General features: G+C 47.7%; 1 protein-coding gene across 3 annotated transcripts in view; it reads right to left on the reverse strand.

Moving 5' to 3' along the window:
• Positions 1 to 9,993, reverse strand: part of OTUD4 (OTU deubiquitinase 4) — a 34,250-nt gene extending 24,257 nt beyond the window's left edge. For all 3 annotated transcript variants that reach the window (XM_066632647.1, XM_066632646.1, XM_066632648.1), the window contains exons 1-3: positions 9,641 to 9,993; positions 7,307 to 7,390; positions 5,827 to 5,877 (exon numbers count right to left, since the gene is read on the reverse strand). In XM_066632647.1, coding sequence (XP_066488744.1) covers positions 5,827 to 5,877; positions 7,307 to 7,390; positions 9,641 to 9,805 — 300 coding nt within the window. In that variant the 5' untranslated portion in view covers positions 9,806 to 9,993. The remainder of the gene's footprint in view (positions 1 to 5,826; positions 5,878 to 7,306; positions 7,391 to 9,640) is intronic.
• Positions 9,994 to 12,327: the final 2,334 nt, after the last annotated feature.

Consider the following 12,327-nt stretch of genomic DNA (forward strand, 5'->3'; position numbering starts at 1 on the left):
ATCTGGGACCGATCCTCCAAGTAGGATCAGAAACACCGCAAAACAGTGCCTCCAACTCCCAACTTGGCCAATCGGCCCAGAAGGATACCATGGTTGATGGTATCGAAAGCCGCTGAGTGGTCCAGCAGGACCAACAGGGACGCACTCCCCCTACCCAGTCCCTGGCGTAGGTCATCCACCAAGGCAGTTTCCGTCCCAAAGCCCGGCCTGAAACTAGATTGAAAAGGATCCCGATAATCCACTTCATCCAAGACCCTCTGGAGTCGAGACGCCACCATCCGCTCAATTACCTTGCCCAGAAACGGGATGTTGGAGACTGGTCAGTAGTTGTCTAATACCAGGAATCCAGGGAGGGCCTCTTCAGGAGGGGGCGAACCACCGCCTGTTTCAAAGCACAAGGCAATGTCCCCTCCATCAAGGAAGAGTTGACCACCCTCCCTGTCCACTCAGCCAGTCCACCCCGGGCAGCTCTTATCAGCCAAGCTGGGCAAGGATCAAGCAGGCAGGCAGATGGTCTCACACTCCAAAGGAGTCTGTCCACATCCTCAGGTTGTACACGCTGAAAAAAATCCCACAACAGTGGACAAGCAGTTGCCAAGGGGACATCGTCAGATACTGTCAAAGTGGCATCCAAGTCGTGACGAATACGATCGAATACATTATCTGCAAATACATTATCTGCAAAAAGTTGTGCAAACACGTCACGGCAGCTGACCATGTGTTCCTCCTGGTCTACTGGAGGAGCCTGATGGAGGAGGCCCCACACCACACAGAACAGCTCTGCTGGACGGTTGTCAGCAGACACAATGGTAGCAGAGAAGAACAATCTCTTCGCTGCTACCACTGCAACGGAATAGGCTCTGTAATGAGTTCTACTCCATGTCCAATTGGATCCATCCCAAGTTTTCTGCCACCGTTGCTCTAGACGTCTGCCCTGCCGCTTCATCGTTCGCAGCTTCTCAGTGAACCAAGGAGCCGCTCCGAGTCTGCGATGTGGCAGAGGTCGCTCCGGAGCAATTTCATCCACTGCCCTGGTCATTTCGCCATTCCAGAGGTCAACCAGGGCCTCAGATGAGACGCCAGTCTTGGCAGTGGGGAAATCCCCCAGAGCCCTCAGGAAACCTTCAGGATCCATTAGCCTCCGGGGCAATGGAGTTGAAAATATGCCCCTACCCCAATCACACTGAAGCTTAATCTGAGGAGACAGCAGCACAGCTGTGCTCTGTGCTCTTACCTTAGCAACACAATTCACAAATGGTGGGGAAGGAGAGCTAACAAGCTCAATGTGGCTGTGCAAGGTTGAAAGACAACATTCCAGAGAAGGGAAACAGCATCTTCCATTCCACTATTGTGTCCTGTTCCTCTGGCTCCCTGCTTTCTCAAGGGACCAGGTGAACAGAACATGCAACCATCTGATAACCAAGACTTAAATGGTGCCTAGCATTAATACATGTTATGGGCAAATTGCCCAACACCTCTTAAGAACATAAAAACAGCCCTGCAGTATCAGATCATAGGCCCATCTAGTCCAGTTTCCTGTATCTCGTAGTGGTCCACCAAATGCCCCAGAGAGCACACAAGACAACAAGAGACCCACATCCCAGTGCCATCCCTTGCATCTGGCATTCTGACCATTTCTAAAATTTCTAGCCCGTTTCTAAAATCAGGAGATTGCACATACACATCATGGCTTGTAACACATAATGGATTTTTCCTCCAGAAACTTGTCCAATCCCTTTTAAAGGCATCTAGGCCACGTCATCACCACATGCTGTGGCAAGGAGTTCCACAGACTAACCACATGCTGAGTAAAGGAATATTTTCTTTTGTCTGTCCTAACTCTTCCAACACACAATTGTAGTGGATGCCCCTAGTTCTGGTGTTGTGCGAGAGGGTAAAGAGCATCTCTCTATCCACTCTGTCCATCCCCTGCATAATTTTGTATGTCTCAATCATGTCCCTCGCAGGCACCTCTTTTCTAGGCTGAAGAGGCCCAAACGCCGTAGCCTTTCCTCATAAGGAAGGTGCCCCAGCCCAGTAATCACTTTAGTCGCTCTCTTGTCCACCTTTTCCATTTCCACTATGTCCTTTTTGAGATGTGGTGACCAGAACTGGACACAATACTCCAGGTGTGGCCTTACCATAGATTTGTACAACGGCATTATAATATTAGCTGTTTTGTTCGCAATACCTTTCCTAATGATCCCAAGCAAAGAACTGGCCTTCTTTACGCCCTGATCTGTCACAAACAGCTCAGAACCCATCAGCCTATATGTGAAGTTTTGATTTTTTGCTCCAGTGTGCATGACTTTACACTTACATTGAAACGCATCTGCCATTTTGCTGCCCATTCTGCCAGTCTGGAGAGATCCTTCTGGAGCTCCTCACAATCACATCTGGTCACCACTCAGAAAAGCTTGGAGTCATCTGCAAACTTAGCCACCCTGCTGCTCAACTCTGTCTCCAGGTCATTTATGAAGAGGTTGAAAAGTACCGGTCCCAGGACAGATCCTTGGGGCACACCGCTTTTCACCTCTCTCCATTGTGAAAACTGCCCATTGACACCCACTTTCTGTTTCCTAGTCTTCAACCAGGTCTCAATCCAGGAGAGGACCTGCCCTCTAACTCCCTGACTGTGGAGTTTACTCAGTAGCTTTTGGTGAGGGACCATGTCAAACGCTTTCTGAAAGACCAGATATATAAGGTCCACGGGTTCTCCCGCATCCACATGTCTGTTCACCTTCACAAAGAATTCTAAAAGGTTTGTGAGGCAAGACCTAACCTTACAGAAGTCATGCTGATTCTCCCTCAGCAAGGTTTGTTCGTCTATGTGTTTTGAGAGTCTATCCTGGATGAGGCATTCCACCATCTTACCCGGAATAGATATTAGGCTGACCGGCCTATAGTTTCCCGGGTCCCCTCTCCTTCCCTTTTGAAGATCAGTGTGATATTTGATATCCTCCAATCCTCTGGCACCATGGCCATTTTTAAGACAAGTTGCATATTTTAGTCAAAAGATCAGCAACTTCATTCTTCAATTCCTTAATAACTCTTGGGTGGATGCCATCAGGGCCCAGTGAATTACTGATCTTTAATTTGTCTATTAGGTCTGAAACATCTCTTTTAACTTCTATCTGACTTAATTCCTTGGTCAGGAGGGGCTGTCCAGGCAGCGGTATATGCCCAAGGTCTTCTGTTGTGAAGACAGATGTAAAGAACTCATTTAATTTCTCTGCCATCTCTAAGTCTCCTTTTATCTCCCCTTTTCTTCCCTCACCATCCAGAGGGCCAACTGCTTCTCTGGCGGGTTTCCTGCTTCTAACATATTTGAAGAAGTTTTTATTATTCCCCTTAAAGTTGCTAGCCATGTGTTCCTCATAGTCTCACTTGGCCTCCCGTATCACCTTCTTACATTTCTTTTGCCACAGTTTATGTTCCTTTTTATTCTCCTCATTAGGGCAAGACTTCCATTTATGGAAGGAAGTTTCCTTGCCCTTTACGGCCTATCTAACTTGGCTCATTAGCCATGCAGGCACCCTCCTGGACTTAGTCGAGTCCTTCTTCCTTTACGGTACACACTTCTGCTAGGCCTCTATTACTTTTGTTTTAAGCAGCCTCCATGCACTCTGGAGAGATTGGACTCTTTTTCAACCTCCTTCTAACCAGCTTCCTCATTTGAGGGAAGTCTACTCATTGGAAGTCAAGGGTTTTTGTGACAGATTTGCCTGGTACTCTTCCTATGATGTGCACGTCAAAACAGATTGCAGCATGATCACTGTTCCCCAATGGCTCAGTAACATTTACATCTCTAACCAGGTCCTGAGTACTGTACAATATTAAATCCAAAGTCACCTGTCCTCTGGTGCACTCCATGACTAGCTGCTCTCTAAGGCACAGTCATTTAACATGTCAAGGAATCCGGTCTCCTTTTCGTGACCAGAACACAAATTGACCCAATCTATATGAGGATAATTGAAGTCCCCCATGATTATAATCCTGTCCCTCCTTGCCACCTTCCTGATCTGTTTCATCATTTCAAGGTCACCTTCCAGTTTCTGGTCTGGAGGACGATAGCACGCCCTCAGTATTACATCACTCCTCAGGCCTGGTAATTTAACCAACTGAGACTCTATGGTGGAGTCAGACCCGCCTTCAATCTCTACTTTGCTGGATTCTAGCCCTTAACATCAATAAACTCTAGATAACAGTCTTCCTCAAGAGCAAAGGGGTTTTGTTTATCTTGATCTAGATGTCAAACTCATTTCATACAGCGGGCCAAATAGCATTCATGATGCCTGCTGAGGGCCAGAGGTGATGTTATTAGGCAGAAAGTGATGTCATTAAACAGGTCACAACCAAAAATAAGAACTTTTTTCTCACTTAGAAACTCATTAGCTGCAAATGGCAGAGGAGAAAATATGCAGAGCCAAATTTTCAGGCAGGCTGCCCTTTCAGCAGTAACGCCTTGGCACTGCTCAGCAGCTGAGAGCCTGAAGGCCAGATTAAAAGCTTCCGCGGGCCGCTTTCAGCCCCTGGGCCTTATGTTTGACACCCCTGATCTAGACCACAACCTGAAAGAATATTGATCCATCAAGACCCTTTGATTTGGAGAATGTCATCAAAATACATTAGAAAGCAGAATATGCAACAATTTAAATTGCCATGTTTGCCTCTTCTGTTGCTTTGTTCCCCAGCAGGAAAGAAGAGTGCCCACATTCACTCATTCTTTACTCATTCACTCATTCTTCACATTCACCCACATTCTTTACTCAGCATGTGGTTGGTCTGTGGAACTCCTTGCCACAGGATGTGGTGATGGCGTCTAGCCTGGACACCTTTAAAAGGGGATTGGACATGTTTCTGGAGGAAAAATCCATTATGGGGTACAAGCCATGATGTGTATGCGCAACCTCCTGATTTTAGAAATGGGTTATGTCAGGATGCCAGATGCAAGGGAGGGCACCAGGATGAGGTCTCTTGTTATCTGGAGTGCTCCCTGGGGCATTTGGTGGGCCGCTGTGAGATACAGGAAGCTGGACTAGATGGGCCTATGGCCTGATCCAGTGGGGCTGTTCTTATGTTTTTATTCCAATTTGCAAAGGTTGACAAGCACCTTGATCTTTCACAAATAAAGCACTTCTTCCATGACCTAAAGTCAGGGGTTCTCCTATGTCCTCTTTTGCCAACACCCACACATCCAATTTTTATTAGGTTTCTAACAGCCCAATTCTATTGAAAGTGTGTTCCACCGACACTGGCTGCCATGAAAGCAGCATAAAGCATTTTGCAGCAGTGCAGGGAACTGGTGCGTTGACAGAGTGATGGAGGCCCACCAAAGCAGGTAAGCCTGGAGTGGGCCAGGGAGAGAGCAGAACAGGGAGGAGATGGGGCAAGGTGGGCAGGTCAGGCTCAGAGGAGGGGTGGGTTCAGCAGGTGCAGCACAGGTTGAATCCCAACCCCCTTCCCAGGCTCAATCTGTTTGCACAGATCAACTCAGAATTGCACCAGCGATATCGTTGACAGAGGTCCAAGCTGACTCATAGAGGCTGCTGGGGCTTACCCAAGGGCAAGGGGACAAATTTCCTCTTACCCAGACACTGCCAGTAGACAAAAATCCGCTGCATTATGCAGCATAGCCTGCACCATTGCATCGCCGTGAAAGGATTTAGCTAGGATTGGGCTGCCCAAGTATTACATGTGTTAACACCAACACACAAGAAAAACTCGTTCACATTTCTGATTTAATTTTTAAGAAAAATAATAATAACCACATAGTGACAACTAACTTAACAGTACATATTACTAGCTTAAACCAAAGATACACACCTGTGGATTCTCTAGACTCTTCAAATAGTCTTCAAATGATCCCTCTATAAACTTAAAAACACAATAGACCAAGATTTTATTAGCAGCATGGTGACAGACACTATACTTCTAGAGAAAGTTACCAAGGTTCAGATACTCCTGAAAATGGCCCTTTATGATTAATCCTTCCCACAACCCCAGATTTGTGGAGGGACTCTCTTTATTTGGTGAGAAAAATGCACTCTGAACCTTTTCAGGGACTTGTTATTCTTACTTCACATATTAAGTCCTGCAATTGAAAACGGATGCCAGGATTCCATACATAGATAAAAGTATTCAATAATTTATTTGCTGCTCCAAACAAATTTCAGTATTGTTTCTTTCAGTGCAATCCTATGCATGTTTACTCAAAAGTATGTCCCACTATGGGTCAGTGGGATTAACTCTCCTGTATATGAGCACAGAATATCTACCTTAACTTTACTATAACCATACTACAAAAAGAAAGACGTTCCTTATCATTACACACTTCTGTATTCGTATTCTATTAGTGTTGTACAACACCTTAATAGGCTGCTTGATTGGTTAGAAGAAAAAATAACTTATGCACAGTGTTGTTCAAACTATTGCACAAGCGTTGTTCAAACTATGAGGGGTTGCAAAGCCTCATTTGGGGGTCATGGCAATCTTTCAAAGCCTGTGCAAGAGAGTGCCTTATCAAAATAGCAACTTGTAGAAATGCTGCCCAAACAGCTGAAGCTTCTTGGTAGCAATATCTGGGTATGCACTATGCCACCCATTAACTTCTCCATACACATGTGGAACCATAACTAACCGAGATAGCGCAGGCAACATTGCATGGACGAGCCTAAGGTTGGTTAAGTCAGTCTCAGAGACGCATGCATAGAAAATGCTTCTGGAAAGCGTGCTAAAAGCAAACACAGGCACAACAGGAATCTATTACCAAATTATGTAGATACACATCATACTGTTACTAGAGAGTTTTAAGAATGTACATCAGAGGTATGAAGCAAGAAGCAGCTCCACAAGCAGGACCACCCATCTTAGGATACTGGGGCACCTTCTTCAAGTCTTAGGAAAAATCGGTCTGTCAAATATCACCAGACCCACACCCAGAATGAAGAGGGAGGCAAGGACCCTGCCTCAAAAGGGGTGGCTGTGAAGAAACAGAGAACATGGGTAATGTTGGAAGTAGACAAGGCAACAGTGACTTGCTCAAACCATTGCATTATCTGCTCCTTCACAGATATGTTCAGGACCAGAAAAATCAGTGAACCCTTTTTCTGACCCACAGAGGTAAACAAAAGTTTACAAGTGTCAGAGGAATAAAACTAACCCACTCTGTGACCTATAAGGCCGCACAAGGAAACAGCCAGCTTCACCTGCTGGAACAGGCCAAAGCAAGATTCTATCATGCCTACAAAGCAAAGCTATGGAAAGCAACCTGGACTGAGACAGCCATCCAGAAATCCTTACTTACCTCTTCAAACTTCTCTCTGTTTTTCCGCAGGTAGTTTATACAAGCCATCCTAATGGCAATATGCTGAGCCTGAGAGTGGAAAACCTGGAGGATTTAAAAAAATAAGGAGTTTGAGCTACTGATGGAAAAGCTGTATAAGCTACAAACTGAGTCCCAAGCCTGCAAACGCTTATCAGAAAAGTCAAAGCTGTCATTTTAGTGATAAAAATGAATTATTAGAGCAACTATAGCTGAACACTGTAACACCAGCAGTGGAAAATCCATTTTAACTACACCAGTTCTAATAAATGACATTCAAGACAGAGCACAAAGGTTGGACACTAATTCCCAATCTACAACTTGTGCAGAGATGGCTGCAAGTCATGAAAGTAAGCAGGACTATATCTGTACACTGCAATTCACAGCACGTTGTATGTTTTGCCCACTAATAATAAACATTTAAACAGCATCACAAAGTGTGTACAAAGTGCTTTCAACATCAGTTATTGTCTTTACAACCACCCTTAAGACAGGACAGTATGATTATTCCAGATTGCCAGGGAGGCTGAGAGCCACTTGCTCCACCCCTTAGCAACATCATAACACAAGATGAGATTCATGGCAAGAATTTCCTGATTCATACTCAGCCACTATTACAACATTTTTCAGACACAAGACTTAAGATTCAGTTTTGAGCATCACAAACCAATTTGATGACATACTTAAAGTGAATCCCATCTGAATTCTCCAGTAGCTGCTCAAAAAAAAAATACATATAGGCAAGATACATATAGGGAACATGTAAAATGCCCCCACACCTAGATTTTCAAAGGCGCCAAGTCATTAGAGCTACAGGAAGTTAATCTAAATTAAAGCAGCCCTTGAGGCATTCATATGCTCTGTAGGCCAGATGCTTTCCGCCCATCCTCCAGGCTGAATTTTAATGCCAACTGAACATAGTGCTCTGTAAAGTCTGCTGATCACCCAGAGAAAAATAAGGGTAACCCTAGACTGGACCAAGACATTTTGGTAATTTTACTATAGGGGTTAGTTGCAAAAACTTATTCTTTACAGAAGTGATCAAAAGCTTTTACACTTTTTCTTCCACAGCCACTTGTGTGTGCATGTGTCTTATGTTTTACATCAAATACAATACACAAAAGCATACAACCTGCCCTAACAGCAGGCTGTGAAGATCAATATGTGTATATATTTTTTAAAAAAATATGAACTAACAACTGTCTGAACAGAAGAGCAAGACAAACGCTTCCTGGGGAGGAAATCAGGTTACCCTAGAAACAAGGAAACCATGACCTGTAGCCAGTTCATCAAGTACACTTGGCTGGAGGAAGGGCTTCAGGAATCATTTTCACCCAGATTCTCTTTCTGTGACCCATTTATTCATTCAGTGGCTACACCTTCACTGCTCCCGTGGGGTTCTCGGGAGTCCATGCATTATTACAAGCAGATAAAACTTACAGAGCTTCCTAGTTTCTTGCCAGCTAAAGCCCCAGGTATCAGGGACGTGCAGTGGGTGGGGAGGCAGGGGAGGCAGAGCCTCCCCACTGGAGTCCTTCAAAAAGCACCACCACTGTATGCAGCACCCAAGAATTCACAACCTGTGCGCAGAGCCTCCCCACCAGAACACTGCTGTCATGTGAGGCACCCAAGCATCCACCACCCGTGTGTAGAGCGTGTTCACCCCTTAGTGGAGGGGTGTGTGTGTGTGTGTGTGTGTGATGCGCTCTGCTTGTGGGTGCTTGGGTGCCTCACAAGGTGATGGTGCTTTTCAAAGGACTCTGGTGGGGAGGCTCTGCCTCCCCACTGACCGCAAATCCCTCAGACACACACACACCCCTCCTCCATGGGTAAACCTTCTGGTATCACACTCCTCATGAGGGTGCCTCACACAGTGGGAATGCTTTTTGAAGAACTGCTGTGGGGAGGTTCTGCCTCACCTGCCTCCCCACCCACCACACATCCCTGCCAGGCACGTGTCTGCCCCATCTGAGTTCCTTGGAACTTAGGAGGGCTTGGAAAGTAAGGGGGGCCTGCCCCAAAGGGCCCTCCTTGCTCAGCTCCACTGAGTTTTCTCATCCAGCACTATTATGTTGTTGTTGGCCCTTCACAACAGTTATGATTTTGTGACATTTCTCCACTTGTGACTGAACCCCTCCCCCTCCCGTAGCTCCTAGGGCTAAGGCTACAATCCTATCCACACTTTCCTGAGAGTAAGCCCCCTTGACTCTAATGGGGCTTACTTCTGAGTAGACATGCCTAGGAGCGGGCTCTGGGGCTGCACCCCACCCACCTCCACCGGGACCGACTTTGAGGAGCCCGCCCGGGACGGGGTACCTGCTCAGCCACGGCCCTGAAGAGGCAGGAGCCGTCCTTGGCCACGCGCTTGCGGTGCAGTCCCTGAGAGCGCAGGTAGCTGTCCATGGCGCAGTCCGCGGGGGGCTTTGCGCCGCCGCCCGGCGAGAGGGGCGGCTGCCGCTGCTGCTCCCCACCGCCCTCCATGCTCGCTCACTGCCGGGAGGGCGGAGAGCCCGGCGCTCCCTCAGCCCGCGTGGCCGCAGAACATCGCAGGCGGCTCTCTGGGCGGGAGCCGGCCGGGCGCATGGGGCGCCCCTGCGAGGAGCCGGGCCTTCTGCGCAGCTCCTGGCCCGCCGCCTCCAGGGCCTCCGCGCCGCTCCCCCTCGCGAGGACGCCCTCTCGGCGGCAGAAACAAAAGAGAAACGAGACCTGGGAGGCTCCCCCCCCCCGCCCCACCACGGGCTGCCCTTAAAGTTTGTTTTCACTTTCAGAGCCCCGGGGCGCTCCTGGGAGTTGTAGTCCGACTCCGCCGGAAGGGGCGGGGCAAAGAGGGTGGGGAGAAGCCCGCCCCCACCCACAGCGAGGGGAGGGGCCAGCACCTCTGCTGCAGGCTGCTTAGAACAGAAGGACAGCAGCACAGCCTGGCAGGTGCAGGCCCAAGGGGCCGTCTCATCCAGCCTCCTCTCTCCCACACTGGCTTGCCAGGCGCCCCAGGACAACAGGAGACCTGCACCCTGGGGCCCTCCCTTCCACCTGGACTTCTGAGGCAGCCCCCTTCGAACACCTGGAGGTGGAACGTGCCCAGCAGGACTTGTGGCCCATGGACTTTTCCTCCAGAATCCTTTCAAAGGCAAACAGGACAGATGCCATCACCACATCCTGTGGCAGGGAGTTCCACAGGTCAATGGCATACCAGGTGAAAAAATATTTTCTTTCCTCTCTCCTAACTCTCCAGACACTCAGTTTCAGTGGATGTCCCCTGGTTCTGGTTCTGGAAATGGAAAAGGTGCAAAAGAGAGCAACTAAGATGATTATGGGGCTGGGGCACCTTCCTTATGAGGAAAGGCTACGGCGTTTGGGCCTCTTCAGCCTAGAAAAGAGACGCCTGAGGGGGGACATGATTGAGACATACAAAATTATGCAGGGGATAGACAGAGTGGATAGGGAGATGCTCTTTACACTCACATAATACCAGAACCAGGGGACATCCACTAAAATTGAGTGTTGGGCGGGTTAGGACAGACAAAAGAAAATATTTCTTTACTCAGCGTGTGGTCGGTCTGTGGAACTCCTTGCCACAGGATGTGGTGCTGGTGTCTAGCCTAGACGCCTTTAAAAAGGGATTGGACAAGGTTCTAGAGGAAAAATCCATTAGGGGATACAAGCCATGATGTGTATGCGCAACCTCCTGATTTTAGAAATGGGTTATGTCAGAATGCCAGATGCAAGGGAGGGCACCAGGATGAGGTCTCTTGTTATCTGGTGTGCTCCCTGGGGCATTTGGTGGGCCGCTGTGAGATACAGGAAGCTGGACTAGATGGGCCTGTGGCCTGATCCAGTGGGGCTGTTCTTATGTTCTTATGTTCTTATGGTATTGTGTGAGAGGGAAAAGAATATCCCCTATCCACTCTGTTACCACATTCAGTGGCAAGGAGTTCCACAGACACTCAATTTTAATGGATGTCCCCTGGTTCTGGTGCTGTGAGAGGGAAAACACCCCCTATCCACTCTGTCACCACATTCAGTGGCAAGGAGTTCCACAGACACTCAATTTTAATGGATGTCCCCTGGTTCTGGTGCTGTGAGAGGGAAAACACCCCCTATCCACTCTGTCACCACGTCCAGTGGCAAGGAGTTCCACAGACACTCAATTTTAATGGATGACAGCCCAATTTTTATGGAGGGACACCCCATAGAGCAGTGATTCTCACACATTTAGCACTGGGACCCACTTTTTAGAATGAGAATCTGTCAGGACCCACCAGAAGTGATGTCATGACTGGAAGTGACATCAAGCAAGAAAATTTTTTAATAATCCTATGCTGCAATCCTACCCACACTTACCCATGAGTAAGCCCCATTTACTATCATTGTTAAAAGTATATACATAGTAGCCTGTTAAAAGTACAGATCTGTAATATTTCCCCAAATGTAGACACATACCATGATAGCATCAAGTCAAATATATTGAAATGAATGGGGACCCACCTGAAATTGGCTTGCGACTCACCTGGTGAGTCCTGACCCACAGTTTGAGAAACACTGCCATAGAGGCCAGTCCTGGCTGCCCAGAAAGCAGCAGTGAGAGTCTGAGCCCAATCGTAGCCCTGTCTACTTAGAAGTAAGCCCCATTATAGTCAGTGGGCCTTACTCCCTGGTAAGTGTGGATAGGATGGCAGCCTAAGAGCCCAATCGTAGCCCTGCCTATTCAGAAGCAAGCCCCATTAGTCAATGGGGAAGGAAGTCAATCCTGGAAGGAAAGCTTCGCCCCTTGGAGTTTATCCATCCCAAGGTGTTCTGGGGAGGTTCTCCACATGCCATCATCTGTGGGTGCAGGGCTAGTGGCAAGACATGAAAGCCCTTTCCAGTGGTGCCATCTGCCTGTGGGATACCCTGCTGGAGAACTGTTCTATGGCCCACCCCATCTATCTTCCAAGAAATGTGTTTATTTTGTCCGGAATTTGGTTGATTCAAGTGTCTCATGTGTAACTGCTTGGGCAAGCCTC

The sequence above is a fragment of the Tiliqua scincoides genome, chromosome 6, assembly GCF_035046505.1.
Source record: "Tiliqua scincoides isolate rTilSci1 chromosome 6, rTilSci1.hap2, whole genome shotgun sequence".
In the NCBI taxonomy this organism is placed as follows: domain Eukaryota; kingdom Metazoa; phylum Chordata; class Lepidosauria; order Squamata; family Scincidae; genus Tiliqua; species Tiliqua scincoides.